This window comes from Poecilia formosa, unplaced genomic scaffold, assembly GCF_000485575.1.
Source record: "Poecilia formosa unplaced genomic scaffold, Poecilia_formosa-5.1.2 Scaffold37, whole genome shotgun sequence".
NCBI lineage: Eukaryota > Metazoa > Chordata > Actinopteri > Cyprinodontiformes > Poeciliidae > Poecilia > Poecilia formosa.
The window spans coordinates 744,394-770,319 of record NW_006799976.1 but is presented as its reverse complement, the minus strand read 5'-3'; the positions used below and the strand labels follow the sequence as shown (position 1 = coordinate 770,319).

The 25,926-nt window shown below is 38.9% G+C and overlaps 2 protein-coding genes across 7 annotated transcripts in view; one reads left to right on the top strand and one right to left on the bottom strand.

The window, feature by feature from the left end:
• The window catches only part of suco (SUN domain containing ossification factor), a 37,842-nt gene extending 18,581 nt beyond the window's left edge, over positions 1–19,261 (bottom strand). For 4 of the 6 annotated variants that reach the window (XM_007550588.2, XM_007550589.2, XM_007550590.2 and 1 more), the window contains exons 1-6: positions 18,966–19,261; positions 5,291–5,405; positions 2,560–2,655; positions 1,972–2,309; positions 1,261–1,401; positions 753–951 (exon numbers count right to left, since the gene is read on the bottom strand). In XM_007550588.2, coding sequence (XP_007550650.1) covers positions 753–951; positions 1,261–1,401; positions 1,972–2,309; positions 2,560–2,655; positions 5,291–5,405; positions 18,966–19,018 — 942 coding nt within the window. In that variant the 5' untranslated portion in view covers positions 19,019–19,261. Of the gene's footprint in view, positions 1–752; positions 952–1,260; positions 2,310–2,559; positions 2,656–5,290; positions 5,406–18,965 lie in introns of those variants that run through there. The other 2 variants (XM_007550591.2, XM_016670745.1) reach the window with 2 other exon arrangements.
• A 1,474-nt stretch (positions 19,262–20,735) lies between these two features.
• On the top strand, positions 20,736–25,174 carry tmed5 (transmembrane p24 trafficking protein 5). Its single transcript, XM_007550586.2, has 4 exons — positions 20,736–21,093; positions 21,719–21,816; positions 21,894–22,077; positions 23,319–25,174. The coding sequence occupies exons 1-4, from the start codon at positions 20,905–20,907 to the stop codon at positions 23,535–23,537; spliced, it is 690 nt and encodes a 229-aa protein (XP_007550648.1). The 5' UTR covers positions 20,736–20,904; the 3' UTR covers positions 23,538–25,174.
• Positions 25,175–25,926: the final 752 nt, after the last annotated feature.

Sequence of the window (25,926 nt, the reverse complement as noted above, 5' to 3'; positions counted from 1 at the left end):
CAATGGGCAATATTGCCAATGAAGTAGTAATTTAGAGAATAAAACAGCTGATAAATAATGTACATGAAGAGCGTCTAACCATCATTCTGTCCATATCTGGCAGCTCATGTCTTCCAAATATGACTTCCTTATTCTGTGTTCATCTGAATTCCTTGCAAGTTCAAATGATAAAAGCTTTTTGATACTGATTATGATACAGTTAAGAGAAGCCCTAATGTAAAGTAGGTTCTACCATTTTAAAATAAAGATAATATGATTGAAGAGTTGACATTGTTGATAGACTTTAGCATCTTAAATTAGAGATTATTTCTCCTACAGTAACTATCGCAGCCCTCCCTGTGTGTAGTGCTTTGAAAAGATACATTGTTACCGTGACGCTGAACTTTAGAAAACTTTGTCAACATTTCCAAATAGAGTATGTCCAAAAATAGTCTGAGGTTGAATACTGAAAAAAAATACTGATAAAACATTACAACTTTGCTGCACTCTGCTCAAGCTTCCAGTTAACCGTTTCAATGGCGTCTCTCATACCAACTTCATTTTTAAACATCTTACTGATTAAAAAAGTAGCAAACTTTGAGTCTCCTTCGAGTCTCAGTTGTAACTTTCAGAACAAAGACTGCTCAAGTATGATACATTCACTTACTGGGAAAACAGATTTTTGAATTTCCATTGGTCCATCCATGGTTCCAATCCAATTAAACTACTTTTAAAACCCCTTATGATGGTTAAGAAACTATAAAGCTGCTGACCTGCTGCTTATGGTGGAGGTGGGAAGTGTTGCCCTCCTGCTCCAAACTGGATAGCACATCGTCCAGCTGCTCTTCCTCTTTCCGGCTTCCAGGTTCTGATTCTTCTGGCTCTGCTAAATGTGGACTGGACTGACTGGACTCTGTTTCGAGATCAGCTCTCTGGTTCGACATCTGGTCATCTGTGCCATCTTCTTCCACACTGCATCACAAACATGGGTCCAATGGAGGGCAAAAAACGGACAAGGGAGGAATACAGACAAACAAATTAGTCCTCAGAAATGCTGGAAATATTGAGTTAAATGTGATCGATAATTGTTTTATTAACAGTCCTGGGTTGGAGCAGGCAATAACAGGAAATTAAATTTCAAAAGAAAAAAAAAAAGAAAAAAAAAAGCATAAGTTGGGTATAAAGCCAGCGATTGATGGTTACGCACAGCAGAGAGGCGTAGCTTCTAGCTTGATTACCTGTCTCTTTGCTTTGATTGGCTGGTGGTGGATAGAAACTCACCTGAAGAGAGGGCGGCCAAAAGGGGAGTTTTCACAGGTTGCCAGTTCGGGGGGAATGACCCTGCACTGTGAATCAGAGTGCTCAGCAAAGACAAAGCTGTCTACTGGCAGTTCATCGCCTGCACTGGCAACCCGCACTGCACTGAGGGAAAGAAAGGACATGGCTTTTACCACACCTCCTAGCACTGGGAAGGGCAGAGAGCAGAGACAGAGGGACAGGGTCTGGAGAGGGAAATGGGGGGCAAAGGGGCAGGAAGCAAGAAGGAGAGAAAGCAGATGGACTGACAGTAGGGATGGAGGACAGTTGTGGGCCGTTGAAGCGCTTGGTACAAAGATCTGAAATGTCCTGACAGAAACATTGCTACGGAAGGAGCAGGCTCTTCTTTTAAAGTTCAGCTTTCATGTCCAGAGTGTTGAGTCTCCAAAATGCTTTTGAATTTCCACAAACGTCCTTTCAGCGTTTAAAAACAAAGAGAAAGTGCCAACAGTCTCATGTCTCTCAAAGCAGGTCAGCAGTTCCTTAAAAGGTTTTGTCCAAGATGCAAACACCTCTTTTTAAGACCAGCAGTTGTTGTTGTTTTTTTTAATTAAAATGAAAAAAATAAATAAATTAAAAAAACTGAGGGGAAAACCAAAAAGTTAACCAACAAAAATTCCAAATGAAATGCATAACATCTGCTGTGACGTTTGGTTACCGAGGATCTGAACTTACCCTCCTGTGTCGGCGGGGCCAGCGCTCTCTGAGGTAGGTACGTTTTCAGCTTCATCTGAAGGTGTCGACGGGTCCGAGTCCAGGCGCGGCTGTGCGGTGTAATCATCACTAGAGGACTCAGCTTGGACTACAGCATCTGGTGACACATGGACCAGTTCTGGCAATGGTTCTGGAGTGGGGGGCTCTGGGCCTGCTTTCTCACTGTCGTGGTCCTGTGGGTCAGTCGGCAGGTCGGGGTGAGTCTCTGTGGGAAGTTCTGGCTCATCGAGGACAGGTACAGTATCCAACTCTTGGCTTTGTTTGGTCTCTTTTGCCTCAGTTTCTAAATGATTCACAGTCTGCAGAGAAAAAAAAACAGAAAAAATGTGTGATTAAAAACAAAACAAAATAAACTAAATTTTGAAAATAATTACACATTTTCTACTAAAAATATTACATGTCAAAAATGCTAGAGCTACTTTCACAAAAACAAAAACCATGTGGAAATAAAAAGATCACTTCATATCCAAGTCAGACAAAGGGGTTAATAATTTCGTGCTCTACTGTGTAATGCAGAAAACATTTACTGAGAGCCATGTTTCTTCTCACCTGTTCATGTTGTACGCTTGCTAGCTTCTCTAGTGCTGCCCTCTCCGTCTCTAATCCTATTTCGTATGAGGTGTGCGTCGACCGTTCTTCCACCACCTACAGCAAAACATCTGATTTATTAACAGAAGCAAAACCATGAAAGCACATGGAAAAAAAAAAGAAAGAATATTTTGCAAGATGCATATTTAAGAAGAAAGAATGGAAGGCATTTGCATTTCTGGATGTGAAAGGGCTTTTGTTGATGGACAAAGCCCATGCTCTGGGGCTGATGACAGACAGTCAGGCCTGCTGAACTGCCCCTGCAAGGCTGTTTGTGCCTGGATCTCACAATGACTCCCCTTCTTCAGTCAGCGCACCGAACACTCACTACAAATTATCCTTCATTTGATATGTGGCTGCAAATAAACACAATGCTGCTCTGTTAAAGACTCGAGGAAGAAGAACCAACAAGTTCAAAAATGTTTGATCTAGGCTGAGCTTTGAGCCAATTCAATCCATTACTCCAAAGGAAAAGGAATGAGCTTGACAACAACTACAGATTAATAATCAAAGGCCATAGAAAATGTCAAATCCTAAAAATAAAAGCTTAACACACGTCACAGTGACCTTTGAATTTCCAAGAAATTCAAAGGCATTATCTTGCATTTGACGCAAGATAATGCTGCAAAATGAAATAAAGTTATTTTCAGGTTAAGGACATTACTTAAGAAAATGTTGCTAACATCAATGAAACAAGAAGCATAGCTAAAGGTTACAAGATAATGAATGAAATAAGCTTAAAACAAAAGGTAAATGATTTCTTGGATATGTCCAAAAGAAATTATTTGTGACATGTCAATAAATTTGGCCATGCAGACACTTGAGTCATTTTCAAAATAATGTCCAGTATCAAACCAAAACCTAAAGAAAGTATGTTTAAAAAAAACAACAAAAAAAAAAACTTGACACCTCTTTATTTTTGCGATTTAAATATGTGCTTTCAGTCTGCAATACATCGAACATGTTTATTCTGAAAAAAGGCTCAAACGAAGAGTGTCTGATATGCTGATACAATCTGAATCAAATATCCACCAGTGAAAATATAAATATATGGGTATTTAATTTCAGATTCGACAACATTTATAAATCCTAATTTAACTAAATAATTAAACTGAACAAATAATTTAATTTATTTCTGTAAAATTGTTGGGGTTTTTTTCCTCTGGTGAGCAAAATAAGACTCTGCCACATTTAGTATGATAAAAAGAGCTAAAACGATTACACATTTAAATATAGCATAAATATAAGGTAGGTAACTGTTGAAGTGAGAGTGAACCCAGCAGAAAAACACCAACAGATGATGAGTCTGGTAAGGCATTTTAAATAATGTAAATATTAGCAGCATGTTTTTGCGACTCTTGATATTAAGAGTCATAGAAGAAAGATTTCTTCAATTTCTTCTACATTAGTAGACTGCTGCTCATTTGGACACTGTACCAGCAGACATGTTTGGCAAAAACCATGAGGTGGAAGTGTTGTGTGTTGCAAAGGCTGCTCTGCATGGCTACAAAAAGCTTTCCACTGAAGTTATTGAAACCAAAGAGGGTAACATTTTTTATTCAGGGATGTGAAGTTCTTATTTGTTCTCATTTGTGGAAATCACATTTTTGTTGACATGGGTACTGAATAAAACAAACTGGATCTCTTGATTTAGCATAAAACATATTTTTCAGAGATGAATAAAAACTGGGATTAAAACAATATGTTAACATTTATAAGCTGAAAATTAAAACTTTTTCAGATGACTGCAGATGTTCAAAAGAGTCATCACATTCAGAATACAAAGCAAAAAACCAAATGTATGCAAATGGACAATACTGTAGTCTATCCTATGCAATGTATCAAGATCCAGCTAATCATTTAAAGGTTAACCATTGTCAAATCCTCAAAGTCCTGAAAGTTTTCATTCATAAAGCAGCTGACCTTTGGAAAGAATAATATTTTAAAATCCTGGAGAATTCCCCAAGGAAAAACTCAGATAAAAAAATAAATAAATAAAAAAAATGGAGGATTACTGAACAAATCTGATTTAAATTCCTCTGAAACACTAGGAAGATACAGCACCAGGAGGACAAACCAGAGAAACTCTCAGGATTTATGCACTGAAGACTAGCAAAAAAACTCTAGAAAGCTAATTTTAGTAGCTGATAAACAGGAAACACAAATGAAGTCATTTTTCCAACAAAAGCAAGAGAGAGATCTGATGTAAACAGGATCTTGTCTTTTTCACACCAGATCACTGCATTTAAAAACATCATATTGTTGTTTCACCACAAATTATTAATATCTTGATATTCAGCAATATCGACCGTAGCTCATGGCCCCACAGTCTGCTCTCTAAGGTTAATAAACTCCATACTTGCACCTCATTCTTCAACCTACATTTTCTCCCTTCGTCCATTTATAGAGGTTTGTGGGTCATAAGAGACCAAACTTCGACCACTACTAACCTCTAAGATTTCAGCAAACTCATTCATTTCAGCACGACCATTAAAACCGCTCACCATCTAAGACCTGAACGAGCCGAGGTAAGTCCTCTAAATACCTCATCTATTTTTGTTGCCACTGACGGAGAAAGCCTTGACATTGGAAATTTACGTTGCTCAGAAATATGCAACTCATTAAAGAAGCAAGAATATGACATGTTAACTGTGCAATAAGTTTGAGCGAAGTAGAAGTGGTCAGGTTTCACCTCGTTTTGTGTGGAGTCCTGCTTCTGCTCGTGGATTTCAGGGTCTCCGTCCTCGGCAGAGGGACCTGAGCCAGACGAGCTCTGCTCTGAGCAATATACATCTTGACTGGGGTACCTGCAACAGAGTGACACTGATCAGCACTAAATGAACATCAGGAAAAAATAAATAAAGCAACTGATGGAGAAACAGGACTAAATATGTTAAAGAAAAAAAACAAAGAATGCTTGTAATGCGCATACCATGCCTTTTTTTTAGTGGAAGGAAAGATATGCAAGGCGTCTAAAATACAAGTTATAAAACCAGTAGATGACGGAAGCTAAAAAGAAAAGAAAAAAAAGATGCCCAAGCGAGATTAGAAATCACATAATTAGCTGAGATAATGCATTTAAATAGAGGCATAGAGCCAGAAAAGGGTAAAGTAACAGAACAACTTGGGCACAAAGTTGAATTCTTCGTTTAATGTTTTTAAAGTTATTCAATAAGAACTGCTTCATATAATTCAATCATTTCCACTTTCACTTCTGTTGACTCTCTTCCTGGTTGCACCTTTCTCGTAAAAAGGCTTGCCAAAACGTGGATCACTGTTAATCCTACCAGCTTCCTTTTAAGTCAGAGAGTTTGATGCCAAAAAGGCCTAAAGCAGCTGAGATCCTGCTTACAAGAACCAGCATGATAAAACTGAGCTGAAGCTGTTTGGTTAATGCTGCAAGTAGAGTGGACTGCTTTTAAAAGCAATTGTTCATAATTCAGCTTAATAAAACAAAGGAGCACAATCAGGCGCAGAAAGGTCAATAAGTTAAAAAACAAAAGTGAGAACTTATAAAAGCAACTGAAACAAAGTTAAGAAAACACAAACAGATGAAAACTAAGCAAGAGGTCATCCTGTAATCAATGACCTCATGAATGACAAGCTACATCTGTAAACGTGGCAAAAAGAAAGTGCAGTAGCAGTAATTGCATCACTGGAGAACGGCTCACATGGACACTTTTGTTAGCACCTCATCAGCCAGCATGTCAAAAGGGAGAGAAGTCCTGAACATGCATACCCACAAGCAATAAGATCCAGCCATCTGTGCAAACCTGTTTTCCAGCCATCAACAGAGGCTTTGCCACCCTTTCATGTTAATGATCAAGTGCTGACAGACAACGGACAACAACAACATGCGGCTACTTTAAGAGTTTCCATGTGCTATTCTGCTTAAGTTCACAAACAAATAAAACCTGAAGTTGTTAAAGATGTATCTAAAGATGCGCTCCACTTGTTTGCCAATTTACCAACTTGATCATGTTGCTTTCAGTGAGACTTTTGAGCTTTTCCCCCTGCCAACTCAAGCTGAACTGCAGTAAGTGTTACCTGAAATCCTGTCAATGGCTTATTACCAGGCCACTAGAGAACACGATGACAGGCTGAGAAAGTGAAAGTCATTCGATTCAGCTGGTTAGGAGCAGGGGACCTTTTCTTAATCGGGCTTAGGTTGGGAAAGTTTTACTGACCAATCAAGCACGGTGATCAGTAAACCTGCTACAGGTGCCATTAGCAGTGTGGGCAGCTGCCAAGTCCTGCTGGAACATATCTCCATAAAGCTTGTGAGCAGAAGGAAGCAGGAAGTGCTGCATAGTTTCCTACAGCGGCACTGACTTTGCTCCTCAATAAAACACAGTGGACCAACACCAGCAGATGACTCAACTCTCCAAATCACAGACTGTGGAAACTTCACACTAAACATAACTTTAATTCTGTGTTCTTCTGCTCTTCCTCCTGACTCTGGTGCACCTTGTATGCTTTTCTTCTCAATTGTCTAGAGGTTGGGGTTATCCCTGTTTTTTTCTTCCACTCAATTTTCCATTTATTTGTTTGTAATAACTCACACAGCATTGGCAATATCAAGTCTGCAGTCTTGATATGTAGGTTGCAACCTACACAGTCATATGTGCAGGTTATAAGATAATTGTATTTTGGATTTTCATTAGCTGTAAGTCATAATTCACAAAAAGGAACAGCAATACATGTGAGAAATGTGCAAATATTCAATCAATATAAAATATGAGCATCACATTTTAATGCAAATTAATGAAATAAAACCACTTTTTGATTATATTTAGCTGTAAAGTGAATATTATACACAGCAACATAAAATCCCACAAACAAACAAAAAACTACAGGAAATTACAAACAATATTCAAGTCAACATTTAGACAAGTGTCTATCATGCACATTAAATAATTGAAACCGCCTTAAACCCACCAGAAAATCACAAAAGGCAAGATGTAAAATGGCATCAACGATGCTAAATAATTATTTGCTTTTCAAATAAAAATGATAAAAAACAGGATACGTTTATAAAATGCTTATGTACTGACAGATGGCAATCGTGTCAAGCAGCAACAAAATTCAGAAATGCAAAAAAACCTTCATGCAACAACTTGTTCAGACCAACAGGAGCAAAAGTGGTCACAACTTACAAGCCTTGCGCTCTAGGACCAAGCAGCTCATGCCTGCAATTTTAGCACAAGCAGCGAAAATGAAAACGATTAACTATGTGTGAATGTTGGAAAGTGACTGTTTAAAACCACAAACATCCTTATATGAACACAGGATACCAGATCCAGCACGCTTCACCTCATAACTCCTGAGAGGATGTGCTGCATCATTCAATCAGTCGAGCTCCGTTTACTCAAAGCCTTGAAGTGGCAGAGTGACGTCTGTGGTTAAAATCCTTGCAGAAGAATTTAAGCTGTTTACACTTTAACAGAGGCAGACGTCCTTTTTTTTCCACATCAAAGTTTAACGTCTCACTTAATGAGATAAAGCTAGTTTTAGATATAAATGCAAAAATATTTATCTTTTGTAACTGAAATGATTCCAAACTACATTGATATACATTATCTTAAATAAACAAATAAGTTATGACTAAAGTCATTCGCCCTTCCTGAATTTGCACGTTAATGACCTTCGGCTTTTAATCAATCAGATAAGCAAAGATAAGCTACAGATGCAGGCAACAAATCAATTCTGGACAAGTCATAAAGCACAGCATCCTCATGAACTTCCGTGATGACAAATGCAAATATAATGGACTTCTGTGATGGGAGTCATGCACCAATGTTTAACTGGACTTTATCAGTCTCACAGTCTCGTATTGAAATTACAGACATGGGCAAACAGAGATCAGAAAGAGGTTTTAACTGAAAAGCATAAAATGCTTATGCAAATACATGCAAGCCAAACTAAACACGCTGCCTGCTCTTTTTGGGCTCCCTTAACGTCACAGTCATGAATGAACAGAAAGTCCTCAGAGCTAACATTCCTACAATGGTTTAAAAAAAAAAAAAAAAAAGGGAAAGTCATGGTAGGGAGGAGGAGAAACCAGGAGCCAATCTGAGAGCATCTACTTTGGGGGCGTATTTGGGGCAACATGACCTACTTTCAGCTTAAACACTGATATTTACAGAAAGTTAAAGAAATGCACACATCACTCATTTATTCCTGCTGCTGTTTGCGTTTTATACAAGCAGAGGGTCGAGCTTGCGGGATGCCAAATGACTCAGCATCTTCCTCACTTGGTCTCTATCCCCATTTCTTGTCCCACTTGACAAGCACCCTGGGATTTTACAAGACATCCCTCAGCTTTTAAGCTCTGTTGTAAAGGCTACAAAAGGCTCTCCGGCTGCAGTCTTCTGATACGCTGGCTGAATTGGCTCCACGTTGCCAAAGCCCCCCGCATTTCCTTCTGGCTTAGAGGCTATTACGAATCGGGGAGCATCGCAAAAACTGCCCGAGTGCACCGCAACGGCTCACAGCTCCGATGCAGAGGAGATGAAGCTCCAGCGGATGTGACGCAGCAAGTCAAAATTATCACCAGATGCCCGGCATGTAAAGTGTGCGTTCGTCCCCACGGAGGCAGGATGTTTTCCTGGCGAATGCAAGTTTTCAAAAGGCAACGAGCGTGCAAACACGTAACCAGCTGTAGCTTCGGGTCTTGCTCGTCTTCGCGTTTATTTTTAACCAGCGTGACACTTTAAGCTGACCTTGTAATTCTGCCCACTCATTCAAACCCATTTGTCAAAGCATTACGCTGCAACTCTCACTGGTGGTAACCTAACCGGAGCAGATGGGGAGCTCTCCTTACCTCTACTGACCTGAACCTGACGTCAGCTCTTTGCTAAAATAATAAAGGAATGTCAAAAAAAAATAAAATAATTTAATCTAATCTATGCAACGATAAGCTTAAAACAGTTGAGCAGTCACAAAAGCTAAACTAAATTACTGCTGTCTGGTGTTCTGACAGAAAGGAGAGTCTTGTGATGTTTTTCACTGAACCTCGGCATATCCTCTGATCATATTATGTGAAGATAGGAGCTCGAGAACGTAGTTAATTCCACCAGAAAGAAAAGATTTCAAGCTGTTGAACATCATCTTTCTTGGGGCAAAAAATGCCAACCAAGAGGCACAAAGCAGTCAAGCTGATGGATTTATTTTTCTGAGTGTAAGAACAAGCTTTACATCCTTGCAAGCAGTGGTAGAGATAAAAAAATAAAAAAAAGTGCACAAGAGACAATCCAGGATCCACGCGGGCAGACGAGGATTGTAGAGCAGGGAGATGTGCCAGGCCTGCCTAGACAAAGTAGGCCATTGCATCTGGCCAGCAGACAAAAACATGCCATCACTATCTGGAGGAGGAGGGAGGGAGAGCCGAAAGCGCCCAGCTTTGGGGCAACTGGATGCGTGTGTGTGCAAGTTAGTTAGGACTACTTTTCTTCCACATCGAAGCAGGAAACAATGTAGAGCAGCCGTTTGTTGTAAAGCCTGCTGATCCTCCGTAATCCCCCCACCCGCTTGCGTGTCGTCATAGCAGCCGGGAGACAGTGGCTGAACTGGCAAATAGCTCTGCTGCTGCCCACATGGCCACCGCTCTGAGGCTTCCTGCCACCACAGATCTGGTGCAAGAAGCGAAGCCGACTCTACCTTATCCCAAACTTTTTTTACTGGGTTGAAGGTCAAAAGATAAAAAAGTATAAAGATCAAGAATTTGATACCAATTGCTACTTAGCACCAATATTTCACAGTAATTGGGATATTGGAAAAATTTAAATGACCACTTTAGTTTTCATTTTGAACAAAATCCAAACTTGCATGTAATATTTGCTTAGCTGTTCATTAACCCTGACACATTTGTACAGTTTTATGGATCAGGTTGGAAAATAAATCTTCCTTAATCACGATAAATATTGTCCCTACAACGTTCAACAATGATGTGGAAACTCCATTCCCCCCCAACAAATATCTGAGTTTAAGTTGGGAGCTTATTTCCTTAAGTAGTTCAGTGCTTTGTGCTGACTTGCTATATTGGAGGAATAGATGCAACAGTACACTTTAAGAAATATGACCCACGGTGGTTCCTGACCCAAGGCTCCAAAATAGAAAGCTGAATAACTTTACAGATCAGAAAGTCGATGTTTGAGCCAAAAATATGTCAGCAAGTCACAGAAAACACAAACAAATCACAATTTACCTTGCATTAAAATATGAATATTTATTCTGCCAGGATAAAACCCCATTGAAATAAAATAAGCTTCTTTATGTAACAAACTAAACCTTTTTTTAGGATGCACACCAAAGAAAAAAAGATGCTGCTTTCCGTTTCCCTTAAATCGAGGAATCGCAACCAAAACCTGCTGCTCTCAGCAGCAACTTTCAGCACAGATTAGCATGCACATTCACCCGGTAACAGACTGTGCAAATGATGTTCCCCGCTAAAAGTAACAGGGATTTTTTTTAGAAGCACTTCATTTGCTTAAAAGGGAACAAACACCTTTTTTAAAAACAGATGCCGACACTTTCCAGATAGTTTGCCGTTTTGTATGCAAAATTAAGTAATACGTTTTCACAACAAGACTTTAAAAAAAAAAAACTATACATTTTAAAACGGTTGTGGGATTTATTGTTTTAATGTCACGTCTGCAACAGCTTTGTGTTGCTTAAAATTCAAGTTGCGAGAGATTCTATTTTTAACTCGCTGGAAGGCAAAAAGAAAGATGTGCATAAGCACGACCTTGTTAGCTACCGACTAAATTAACTTACTTGATCTTAATTATTATAAATGTGAGACAAGAATTTTATAAAAATATAATTTTAATATTAAGAGGTCACCAACCAATTTAATACATAATAGTTTAGGCCTCTTGTAAGCCTTGTTTGGGTATCTGATCTGCAAGAATCCCTGACTACAAAAAACTGACACACACACAAATCCTCCCAAATGCACACAGACGCTTTTCTCTGAGGGCTGAACAGACACACCTCTGTTTGGCGAAACTCCTGCCAACGTCAACCGGGTCAAGTCACCAGATGACGAAGAACAAGGCAATGGATCCTGTTAAGCTAACAAGCCAGAAGCCCTCTGACGAACAGCATAACAACGCAGAGCGGGGACGACGGAGATTTACACGTCATTAAAGAAGACAATTAGCCTTACCCAGTTATCCATAAAATAAAAAAAGTCTGATCACACTGAACATGTTTATTTTTCCATCTGCAGTGCCTTGCAAAAGCATTTGTATCCCCTTACACAGCCTACATTTTGCCCTGTTGCAAACACAAACTTCAATTTAATAAGTTGAGATTTTACGTGAAAATCCAACACAAAATTGGTACATAGCTGTGAAGTTGCAGAGGAAAATATGGCAAAAATGTGTGTTATAAGTTAAGAAAAAAACAATCTAAAATGTGCAGCGTGTTTCTACAGAGTCTATCTTCTGCAGAAACACGTTGTGCAGCTCTGAACACATACAGACTGATGGCTTTGTCCATTCAGCTCAAGCTCAAATTCAAAAACACTTTACTAATCCCAAAGGGAAATTAAATTTTAAAAAACTGGACAAAAGGAGTCTGTAGACACGTTTTCAGGTATTGATTCTCAGTTTGACTAAAGTCTGGACCATCCAAATAAATAAATACCCTTTGATCTAAATCAGGGGTCCCCAAACTACGGCCCGCGGGCCGGATCCGGCCCGCCACGTCATTTGGTCCGGCCCCCTGAACAATGCCGGATCCGGCCCGCCTGCTCATACCAGAGAGCATTCAGTGTTTTTTTTCATATATTGTATTTTCCGGTTTATATGTGGATTTTTCTTCAACCACCAGGGGGCTTTTGAGCAAATGTGAAACTTACTTTCCCTCAATGGAATATATACTCGTCAGTCACCGTTTCACTCACGGTTTTTTCCATTTGCATTCTGGGTAAACATCTATCCAAAAGTGTCGTCGTCGTCGTCTCCTCCTCCCCCCGTCACACTTTAAACATTTCCACAATGTCATTCCTGATCTGCCTGCTGCGTTCCTCGGTCTCATGTTCTTTTAACAAATATCTGATGAGATTAAATTGCACACAGATGGATTCAATCACTTAAGAGACCTCTGAGGGGAATTGGATCACTGGATTTTATGTATAGAATCACATTTAAAAAAAAAAGAAGGGAAAACAAAAGTATGCCACACTTTTCAGGTTTTCTGAAAACAATTTATTATTTAGTCTTCTAAATTATAAAGCAAAATGGATAATTTTGCTTTATAATTTAGGGAAACTGCAACTCTGGGTCTTTATCCGTCTATGCTAAAAATCCAGAGCATTTCCCTGGTTCCAGTCAGACTGGGATCAAACAGGCCTGGGAATGTGATGTTGGGAACATCAGAGCAGAACAATGAGGTGGAAGGATTCATTCATGTGATATAATTCAGTTTGAAAGCAGAAGCCAGCGTCCTCGTCCGGGTTAGTTTGTGTGAGCGTCAATACCACAATACTGTCGGGACAGCCGGCGAACAAAACAAAAACCCAAATTCAGACTAATTTTACCAAACTGCTGAGTCAGCGATTCACATATACACAACAGCCTCCAAAATATCAAGTTGTTTAAAATAAACATTGAAGGCTGACATTTTGGATCTGAACAACACAGATCGTTTTGGCTCGTTTGTTAAATTGTTTTCCAATTTAGCAAACGAAACAATGCCACAACATGTGTTTAAGTCTGATGTTTCACCATCTAAATATTACAACCAGTTACTTCAGCATCTTGCTTCAAGCAGCCAGTTGATGGTGAATGTTTTATGCAAAACGCTCCAGCTGAACATCCCCGCCTCAGTACGCAATGTTCTCTAGTCGTTCCATGGGTCCGCCATTGACGGGGCCTTTTTCCCCATGAATAAAAAATAAAAAAAAAAGAGGAAAAAACACAGGTACAAAGACATCTGCAGGGAAAACCAAAAAAGGAAAAATATACAGTGCTGAAAGTAAGAGTTGCAAAAATCCATGAATCAACAAAACAAGCAAAGGGGGAAAAAATTTAATGGAAAAAATTGAAGTTTTACTGCCTCTAGATATTAGAAATGTTCTCAAAGAACAATAACATGTATAATAACGAAGTGGTAAGTACGTTTGATCACAAAACATTTAAATGCTTCTATTCATCCAGTCTCTGTCCTGAGTTGTGCCCTCCTGTTTTACAGGCAAACACATGCTTGATAATATTTATGACGTTACCTTAAAAAAAAATAAAAAAAATTACACTCTCCACCCTCTGAACATGATTCACCAGCAAACAGAAGTATTTTTCTTTTAAACCACCGACAAAGCCTGAGGCTACTAGCTTGAATTCAATTAAAAACGCAAGCCTGCCTCTTCCCAGAAAAATATCACCTTTCTCCAAGGGAACAGAAACAGGAGAGGATTCTGTCTTTTTATTGCAACTTGAACAAAAACAACAGCGATTTCTTTTAAAAACAGGGCCATTTCAAGGTGCAGCTGCAGATCACACCTCAAGTGAGAAACCTTCCTTAAAGCTTTGTAGCTACTTTTAGACTTCCTTCACATTGCTTTTTAGAGCTGGAGGCAAAACATGTGCCTTTCATTTAGTTGTAACTGTAATCTTGAAGCCTCGTCTGAAAAGGCTTTTGATATCACATCAGAAATGTGCAGTGAAAAGTGGGGCATAGGAAGAGCAGGGAGCAAGAAAGCTCTTTGTGTTCGTTAGCCTCCATGGCCAGTGGGCAGGAACAAAACCCCGTGTCAGGACCGGCTCGGTCTCATCACACAAGACTGGACCTGCCAAACCACAGTGTTGAACCCAAGGCTGTAATAACAGAGGCCAGACAATAGGTACGTGGTTCTATGTGGGAAGAAGTTGAGAAATAAGGCTTTTAAACTGATTTTCAACTAAATTAGTTAGGTAATAGCCCACAGGCTAGTTGATTTGACACTTCACAAAATAATGCATTTTGTTTATTTTAGCTTAAATACAGAGCATACACGACGCTCCTTACAGGTGCAAAACGTTGCATAAAATCTCTTGAGAGTGAACTAGCAAAACATTATATCTTTGTAATAAATAACCATGCAGTTCTGTAACATCTTGTTTTTTAAGCTTACTTAACTTTCTTCTTCCAGAAAAGTATGTTCTGTATGAAGAATGTTGAATTAATACGAGGTACTGTAAGCTGTAATTCAATACTCAAAGTATTTTTTTGAACTTGAACAATTGCATGGCACCTCTGCAATATAAAGAGCACCGTCTTGTTTCACACTTCAAACCCAGAGCATTTATGCAAATAGCAACACATACAGCCTTATGTGATAAGACTGAGTAACAGGTAAAACTGGGTAAATCAAATCAATGTCAAATAAATAATAATTTAATAAAGTGAATTTATTTTTACTGACAAATGTGTTACTTCAAAACCAGGAAGAACATAAAATCTGCACTTGCTGAACCTGTATTAAAATTAGAATAAACACAAAGGAGAGTCTTCACATTCCTTCACCTTTACATAACAGACAGCAGTCGCCTCAAGTGGACAACACCAGAGGAAAGCAACAACTCGGGGAAGCTCGATAAAGGCTGAGTTAAGAGGAACATGGACACATGCTGTAAATCAATAGTCCATTGCCTTACAAGGTGCAAAATGCATCACTAGCCCCTTACACTAAACACTTCAAGGTGATTAAGGCGCTTACTTGCCACCTCAGATTGTACTGTGGGGAAAAAACAACAACAACAAAAAAACTATGTGGTGAAGGTATTAAAGTCAGCCTGCCTCCGTTACACCTCTTATTCGTTTAGCCAAGTGTATTAAGGGCTGCATCGATCGACTTCCATAAGGGAAAGCCACCTTCACAGGTAAACGCAGTGATGTAATGATGACACGGATTTAAGCAACCAACCAGCAGCAGGATCTATCATAAACAAAACTCAGACATAGGACGATTAAGCTGAGATACAATTTAATTTAGGATAAATATTTTTGGCTAGCAACACAGATGCACAAAGTTCATCCATCATTATACTTTTAAAGGGACACTTGCAACAGATTCATGCACAGTGGATGTCGAATGATGTTTCGTCATCTTGCACTGCTAGCTATATTTTCTGTACATTCACATTTTGCGCAAGATATTGCGGTATTCACTTGCGATTTATTGGTCAAAAGGAGCTCAGAGGTGGCAGAATACAAGCGACACGTCCAGTAAACTTCAGACTGCAGGCTGGCAACCAGAGCAGATAGTCCGACTACCAACTCCTTACACCGACGTTACAAAGAGCAGAGCTGTAAAATAGGTATTTTTGTGCCACAAAGTTTTTTTCTTTTTTATTAAACAAAACTAAATTTAGGAGTTAATTAAAAAAAAAAAACTTGCTTTATAAATAGAAAACAATAGTGATCATTAATAATTCGATAACAGAAGGACTCAACTGCCTTCAGCTTTTCTGGATTCCTGCAGATACTCTACCCATTTGTTCAACCATCCACAGTCTATGGAGCATTACTGATCAACCCACAGTTGAATTATCTTTTAATCCAATCACATTACATAATAATAATCTTCCAATGACTGTGAATCTTATTAGCTCATGGAAAAATCGACAAATGAGCTAATGAAGACACCCTCTGTTTAAAATCCTGCGCTAAAAATATAATAAAAACAATCTGATTCCTTTTTTATTTCTGTGTGCTTATGCTAGCTTTCGCAGAACATAAACAGTAATAACCTGCCATAAATCCTAATGCAGTAAAAAGAATACCTTTTAAATAGAGAGGAAAATGGCTAGGTTTGCAAGAAAGCTACTATCACTGACAATGCACCTGGCTGGAAATGTGCGCCTCCACACAAAGACGTTCACACAGAGCCTCAGCAGCGCTGATGTCAACAGCCGGAGCTGGCGTGCCGTGGAAGCAGTGAGATCTCTTTTGCTGACAACGTGAGAGTGGAGGAGAAGCATGACACCCACAGAAAGCAGTCTGCTGTGGGGCTGTGCACCGCAGCTACACAAAGGACGAGAATTCACGTAAGAAATGGACATAAAAGAAATATCAACGTTAGCCCTGGCAGTTTGAAGCAGTATTTGGTTAATGCCAACAGCTTGGCTACGACAAACCTCCAAGTGATCCTTCCCCACCGCCCTTTTAAAACAAACAGCTGCTGTTCAAACCTAAAAATCACTGCTTGCTTGCTTGGAAACCCCGGGTTTTGCTGCAAGGACTTCATTCCCTTTTTTTTTTTTGTTCTCCCTGCTCCTACTGGGAATTTGTAGAGAGCTGGCACCAGGGGAGGAGAAGCCAACAGCAGCACGCTAAAAAGAGTTTGAATTAGTAATGACTGCTGAACATGTCAGAGCGCAGCCATTAGTCGCTACGCAGGAAAGTCTAAAGAGGGCATCAATGATTTTGACACGCAAACGTTGCCTTAAAAGTCTGCTGTATTCTTTTTGCGCTCTGTGTTTCTTGAGACTTTTCCTTTAGCATTTGTTTTCTGAGACAAACGTGTCCATCTGAAAATACTGAATTGGCTACGATTAAAAAAAAAAAAAAATTGAAAAATGAAATATTTGTAAAAAAAAAAATAAAATAAAAAAAAAGACTTTATTGAGTCCTATAAAACATCTCACCTAAAATCCTGTAATCAAAGACCATCTCACAAAATCTCTTAAAAAAAATAATCTAAAGGAATTGGAATTAATTTATTAGAGGGGGAAAAAAATGGTAATATTTTGCGATTATGTGGAATACTAAATATATAATACTCAAATTCTGTTTCTCATTTCCATCAAATACAGAACCAAAACAGAATTTCCTTTCCGAGGAATGAGTGGTGCCGTGGTTCTAATTTCCTGAGCTAGGAAAGTTTTTATTTATTAATGGTGGCTTTACAAAACACTAATCCCTGGCACGATTAATAAAATATAACAACTAAAAGTCTGATTCTAAGGCAAGGAGGAAATGAGAAAAATAATGTTTCTAATGTTTATGTTGTATTGTCCTCCGGTAAGAGGAAGTGATTCTGATGCCCTGTGTACAAAAACAAACTTGGTTCTGAAACTGGACAAAAAAAAAAAAGCCCCTGGAAATTTTCTTGGAAGCAAAAAAGAAAAATGAGCCGTTTATTTTTTTAACTGTGCATGAAACAAACCTTTCATATGTTCAAACACAAACACTACAATAGGCTAAAACAACAAAATCTCCAGGGCAGACAGAATCGGAAGTCCAGTTTGCGTGCCTCCAATGGGACAGTTGGCCTCTCCCGAACAAACAATCTGGATAAAGTTGGAATGTTAGCTGGACTGTTAATCCAATTCTACAAACCCAGCACATTGTTACCTGCTGCGTGCCTCCGAGATTAAGCAAATGCATGAGCTGTGTTGGAAGAAAAACTCCCTAAACAAGCATCATTATTTCAAGTATGCAACTCATTTAAAAACCTCAGTTCACCTTCGTTCTTTAAATTAAAACCTGCCAGTTACTATTTAAATTTACTGCCTGGAACAAAACTGATTTTTTTTTTTTTTTTAGTTTATTCAAAGCTGCATATTTAACAGTACATGTCATAACAATGGATACCAATATTTATCTCATTTTTAATCAACTCAAAACGTGCATGCTGTGTCATGGTGCATTTATAGTTCAAAAAAAAATTGTGGAAATTCTTAGATTTGGTGCTTTTTTATTCTTGAGCGGGGGCTAGGATTTATCCTGGCAATCGACAGTCAATGTCAATTAAAAGAAAATGGGTCGATTCTGATCTCTGCATAACTAGTTACATGATTTGACGAAAAAATTATAATAACCAAAAGACAATTTATATAGTTTTTCAGTATGGGTCGTAATATTTTGTTTTAAGTTAGTTAACAAAAACATAAATTATCTTTGTTTGGCTATCTTAAACTACAGACTAATAAAAAATTAAACAGTTCTTTGAATTGTTTTTACCTACATGAACGCGACAGCCCCCCACCTGAGAAACATATGCCAACACTGACCAACTTGGATTTAGCTAGCTCAGCTGCTATCAACAGCTGGCCTCATCACCAACCCCACAAACACGCCCATTTAAACAGCAAAGGGGGTTATCTACGATGACAAGCAGGACAAAAGTCAGCTATTTTCTTAAAACTCATACATGCACTGAATCCAACACACTGAAACAGGCATATGTTGTTAGCTAATGTAGCAGGGGTGACTCGTCTCAGTAAACATGTATACTCGTAAATATTGTGCAGCAAAAGACAATAAATAAATAAGTATGCCTGGGCACAAATGTATGTTTAACGTGGTCAACCTATTCTTTAAACGCCTATTTACCAAACATTTCGTAATACTGGGTGAAAACAGGAGGCCAAGCTTACCAGCACAGGAGAGCTACAATGAGGCACACCAACAAAACGCGCAGCCTCTTCATTATCTTCCAGCGGGGACCGACATCCTCGCTATTTGGTTTGTTTCTGGTCTGTCGCGGCTGCACAATACACCGAAAACCAGCTGTGTGTTGGCCGTGAGTCCGCCTTAATTAGAAAACAAGCAAGCCGCGATGCTGTGAAGGTAAAACCCACACTTCAGGAGGAGTATAATTCATTACAAGGACCTTTCGTACGCCTCCGTTTCAGTTTCAACAGCCACTGCTACTGACGAGTTGCCGTGCTCCAGGTAATGTAACGCCTGCCCCAGAAATAACCAATCAAATCACAGAAAGGAAATTATCCACCAATCATAGAAGACGTGGCTGTGTCGTATTTGAAAAAAAAGAAGCCCCGCCTCCAGTATTGAGGATGAGTTGGTGGCTGTACGACTGGACGCGTCACGCTTTTTGATAAACTGATCAGCAAAGCACGCCTTATTTCAACTCATTGCACAATAACATCACGATTCATTGGAAATTACTAGTTTTTTGTATATAATCGGAATTTTTGTCATTAAAAAATCATTTTCTTTAATTAAATTCAAATATGTTTTAGTACAAATAGACTGATATTTCTCCACTACAACATAGAATTGCCCGTTTACCTGTGGCTTCTTTAGTCTGGACGAACCATAAATAACTAATTTTATTCATGGTAAAAATAACAAACAAAGAGAAAATATTGTTTGTATGAGTGTGCTTGTTATTTAACTCATTTTGTTCACCAGGGTTGCGAAATTGTCCCTTCTTCTATTTTGTTCCCACAAACAAACCATATCATATTCATTGTATTTAGGCTTATTTTTTGTGTGGTTGGTATTTTTAAATAAAATATGGTGATAGATAACTATGCAAACTTATAAGTTAATTGTATATTATTTCCACAAGATTTTTTTTTTTTAATTATTATTCTAATTATGGTTCTGATTTCAGTTTTGGCATGATTCTTCAGAAGCACAGCAGATTATGACAAACTCTGAGCAACTCTTGCTTGTAGACATCATCTACTAATAATTACATGATGAATATTACAATCGATTTGTGGTTCTCAAAATAAACTGGGGTTAAGATCTGGGGACCATAAGCATTAAGATCCTCTTCTCTTCAAAAATAAACTATCTATAAAAAGGGTCATGGCAAAAGATATTTATATGACACATTTTAGAAGAGATAAAAATATATTAATATTGGCTTTGATTGACTCATTAATTCAAATGTTATTTTGTGAGCTAGAACCACTCGGACATAAGAACAGGCGACATCAAAAATATATTTAAAAAAAAAGTTAACTTTAAGGGTTACGAAAGGATTAACGCATGCTCAGTGTGAAGCTTTTGGCAGTCTTTTAGATTTCACTCCGAAAAGTTGACTATAAAATAACCAGCACTGCAAAAGTGTGACATATTTAAAGGTTTATAGGTACAACAAATTGAAAATTTAACACCTAAGTAAACTGTTAAAGTTCGAAATTTAATTTTATTTGATTATTTTTGATTACATCGAATTCTGTCGTCTGTCACACATGGTACAAATGAACTACATATCCCACAGTGCAATTCGAGCAAGGCCCTTAAAATTGCCTTTTAGAATTATTTTTGTTTATTGTATATTGACGTTATTTTTCGCAAAAAGAATAAAAAATATCTGAAACATATTGTAGCTTCATGTGATATTAATTTGAGCCATAAATAAATGTTATTATGAACAGGCGGGGTCCTGATGCTTTAGCAGTCTTCGCTGAGGCTAAGCACAGTTTAACAGAAGTCAACTTTGGGTGAACGTCAAAAAATTTCACCGAAGCATTTGCTTCACCTCTGTGACTCTGTGTTTGGCCGCTGAAACACAACTTTAGCTTTTTTTTTTGGACTCTCAGGATCACAGGTTTGAGCATGGAGCCGGTCCGGATGGTTCTGTGTCTGCTGTCCGTGTTTATCTCGCTAGTCTCGGACAGGTTGGTGGTGTTGGCTTCCTTCTCCCAAGCTACGGACAGCGACTTCACCTTCAGCTTACCTGCTGGCCGAAAGGAATGTTTCTACCAAACCATGAAGAAAGAGGCTTCCCTGGAGATTGAATATCAGGTCATAAACAAATATTGGGCTGTCTGTTACCCACAATAATGCTCTGCTGAGTTAAATTACTACGTATCAGTAGAACCAGTTGACTTTGTGGCTCACACCTTGATTTTTCATATTGTCAGGAACCAGTTTTGCCTGTCAGAGCACAAATTATTTCCCAAAATGAGTCTCTCTGTTTGACCCTGATGTGCACAAACATTTAGCAATCCCGTTTGACTGTCTGGGCCATGATGGACATTCTTAGCAGTTTCTTAACATTGTGGTGTGTAGCTTCAAGTATTAACTGAGGGTTTTTGTTTTCACTGTAGAATGAGGAAAAACTACAACTTCTCATATTTGGGTGACGTCCTACTACAGCATATGCAATGCCTTACAGATGTTTGAATTGTTCATATAATTTTTCACAACTGCCCAAACATTAATGTGTTTTCTTGGGATTTTATGTGATAAACCATCACAAAGTACTACATAGTAATTCAGTTATTTGTGTTTTTCAAAACATTAATAATATTAAAAAATGATATCCAGCTCTGAATACTGGCAAGTTAACTATTTTGTCTCCTGGTAAGTTGTGTGTATGAGCCCTGTTGACATCTGATCCCTTTCCTTTTACCTTCACCATCAACAGGTGTTAGACGGTGCCGGTCTCGACGTGGACTTCTCCATCTCTTCTCCTTCCGGCCAGTTGCTTTTCAGCGATCAGCGCAAGTCGGACGGCGTCCACACGTGAGCGACTCGAGCAGCACGTCCGTTGATTTGCTTTGCACGTCCACGGTGTCCTTACAGCTTGTTCTGTCCTTCAGCGTGGAAACTCATGAGGATGGGGACTACGTGTTTTGCTTTGACAACACGTTCAGCTCCATATCCGAGAAGCTCGTCTTCTTCGAGCTGATCCTGGACAACATGGATCAGGAGGAAGACCCAGACAACTGGAAGGAGCACATCATTGGTACAGATTCGCTGGACATGAAGCTGGAGGACATTATGGTGAGGCAGACCTTTTCACGCAGCGTATAGTTTAACATGTTTCTAAACCGTCTGATCTCAGTGGCGTAATTAAAAATCTGACATGCATAGTCTTCCTTTATATTTCCACTTCAGCGTTTTAGACGTTGTCCCTCTATTGTCTTGACACAGTCCCATTAACGACCCAATAATTTCCCCACAAAGCAGCGTCCTAAGAGGTCCAGCATGTGTCACAAGAACGGAGAGAGTCATGAACACTCAGCTTGTTGTCAGTTTCGCCACAGTGACTAGCACTGCCTCCGTCTCCATAAATGGCTCGTATTTGTGTCAGAAGTCACAGAGCCGTGACGTGGTAAAGAGCAGGAGACGTATTTTCCAGATGTGGAGGAAGTTGCTTTCTTAAAAAGGAAGGAGCACACCTGACTGCACAGCTTGCTTAGGAACATGCTCCAGCTTTGCTTTGCAGATGCACTGCAAACCCACAAAGTCTGACTCAGTATTTTTGGTCAAGTTTCTAGTGCATCTTAGGACAATTGAAATAAGACAAAACTAATTCGTGTGTACATTTTCTGCAAGATATAGGAACTTGTTTTAAGTGAATAAATTGTAAATATTTTTTTGAGAAAGTACTGGTTATAAGTGACATGATCTGCCAGTGGGAAAACAATTTTTAACTTATAATATGGCAAAAATGACTTGTTCCACTGGCAGATTATTTCATACCTAGTACTGTTTCATCAATGTTAAGGAATTATTGACTTAAAACAAGCTTCTGTTTCTTGCTCAAAAGTCACTTGTAAATTAGTTTTACCTTATTTCAAGTGTACTAAGATATTTGTACCAGAAACTAGGACAAAAATAACTTGGTAAGATTTTGTGTTTTGCAATATATAAGCAAAGTTGAACAGGTTTTTCATATGGATCACCTTATCTGCTGTGCTCCTTGGTTTCCTCAGCGCTGCTTGTTCATTAATGTCCTTCAACATTAATGAACAATTAATGTCGACGAACAGTAATTGTTCATGAATCCAGGTGGATTTATACTGAGATTAAAGTGCACACAACTTTACCGACTTTAATTATAAACTAACTAGGTGACATCTGAAAGCAAATGGTTGCTCTGGGTTTTATTTAGTGGCATCAGAGTGAAGGGAGCTAAATGTAAATGCATATGACTCTCTTAAAGTATTTGTAGAAGTGGCCCTTGTTCGGTTTCTTTCATGAGTTTATAAATGTATATTTTTTTCTTTTCTGTCTCCCAGGACACCATCAACAACGTGAAGTCTCGCCTGGGAAAAAGCATGCAGATCCAGACGCTGCTGCGGGCGTTCGAGGCTCGCGACCGGAACCTCCAGGAGAGCAACTTCGACAGGGTGAACTTTTGGTCGGTGGTCAACCTCTTCGTGATGATGGTGGTGTCGGCCGTCCAGGTCTACTTAGTCCGCTCGTTGTTCGAGGACAAGAGGAAAATTCGCACATAACATCGCCTAGAACTGGATGGACAGAAATCATGAAACTAACACATGTTGACACGGTTACATTAGGGATGCTTTTTTTTTTTGTTGTTTTGTTTTTGTTTTCCTCAACACCATTATGTCTTTTAAATATTCAGGTTCAGAACTAATTCGCTACTGTTGTTGCTTCAAGTTTTCTGTCCACTGGAGTTTGAATCACAAGTGTCGACTAGTCATACCTCCACTCAACAACCTTTTTACAAGAAAACTGTTCTCTCTCTTTATAGCTTTATACTGTTTTAAGGTCCTTCTTAGCTGCTGTAGCAGTTTACACAACACGTAACAACAAGTTTACGATATGCAACTACTTTTCTAATAGAGCTAGAGCGTTACCAGGCCAGTGGCCAATTTGCAAATATTGTCTTGTTTTGTTTTTTGTTTTTTTCCTGAGTGAAAGTAGTTGAAGTAGTCGCTTGCTGCTGAGATAACTTATTTTTGCCAAACAGGAAGAGGAGGAGCAACCAGTTAGGTAGCATGTCTTAACTGCACTAGGGCAAAAAAAAGAAATCTACCTGTCAGTTTTTAACTCATCTCTGAGGTCTGTGAAGTTGGCAGCAAGTACGAATGCTGTTGGAAATTAGCCATGCTTTGTTCCCACACAGCTGCTGAGCAGTCAGGTGTGTGGATAGGTGAGGTGGGGCTGCGCTGCTGACCCACCCTAGGGACTGTGGAGCGGAAGAGACTGGGTCCGCGGCGTCCCACTGTGAAGGCCCATGTCTGCTGGTGGGTGTCTGCTTACAGCCCACCTACTGTGTGAAGACGACGGGTCCGCTTGTCTCTCTAGTGACAAGAGGGCTATTTCTGTCTGACTGACACCTGCAAGGTCAATGCCACACCTGCTCCGTTTAACACGATCCTCCCCTTCGTCAGCGTTCTCTTCCATATACTTAAAAAAAACAAAAACTGTCATGATTATTGCACTGCCTTTGAAAAACATTTTAACAAATTGACTTTGGGCACTGGAACTTTGGAGGTGGGTTAGAGGAAGGTCCAGTAAAGAACCGAGGTCTTTACTGGACCTTCAGTAGGCGGTCTTGGATCGCCTACTGAAGGTCTTCATTCTTTTTTTTTCCTTTTTTCTTCTAACCTTTTCTCTGTTAAAATTATGCTGATTGTTTGTTTTTTTCCCCCTAAATGTTTTCTTTGTACTTGACTTCACTGTTAAATGACTTATGCTATGAGAGTAAAGACACATCATGAGATCAGGCCTTTACTTCAGAGCCTTATGTTTAAAGTGCATAAAACCAAACATTTACTAGCTGTGTTAATATTATGCAAATTAGTTATGTAACTTGTTCCTCTTTTGTTTTGTTTTTCATATATGAAGCATTCATCTGCTCAGCTTTCATCACTGTGTGTTAAGATTCTGGTATTCTTATAAGAGATCGATTTAAAATGCTTTTGCAATCCTGGTAGATTAAAACATTTCTAATAGTATTTCTACATTACTGAGAAGGAATAAAGTACTCTGTTACTCTTTTAAAACATATATTTTCTACTATTTTGATGAAGCAGTGGAGGCAGGTTGAGGGAACATGACATTTATTCCACCAATGTCCTGCACTTGTAGATGTGTATAAATTAAACAAGTCTATCTTTTCTCATCTGTGTCTCTCCTTGTGTGTCTACACAGGCAGGCAGGAGTTTTTCTTTTTTAAAGGGACCTTTGGTAAAAAAATAAAATAAAATACCACAATTTTGAAGATTTGTTGTTGACAAGCAATGCTAATCCACCTCATTTGCTTTTTGCCACTCCCCTTTAAATTCATGTCTTCTGAATGGTGAAAACCCCTCAGAGAACTTCCTCCTTCTCTCTCTCCATTGATCCTGCTCTCCATACATGAAGCCTCGTAGGTCAGGTGTTATTTGAGCTTTAAAGATCCTCATCAGCTGCTTCCAGTTGTGACAAGAGTACAACTGGAACCTTTATTTGTCCCTGGGAAAAATAAAGGTCAGAGCAAAAATCCAGCAGCATATGCAGACAGAATAATTGTCTAAACATGCAGTGCTTCAGTCAAACAAATTATGAACCAAGTCTAGGAAAATAATAAATCAGAACTAACTTGAGAGAGCTCCTTCAACATGTTGCCACCATGAGCGTCACAATTCAAGAACAGAATAATTGCGGTGTAAAAATTAGTTGGGCTGTCTGCTCCGTACAGCCTGCAGTGAACTGCTTAACAGAAAAGCTGTTTCTAAAAAAGAAGCCATAGGTGGTTACTTAGTTTTCACTCCATGACTGTTTGTTTTTTTTGTTTTTTTTGTTTTTTTGCAATTGTTAATATTTCCAAACAACAAAATTTGTCTTTTTTTGTGAGCATGACAACAGTGTCCTATAGCTTCTTTCGGCCTGCTG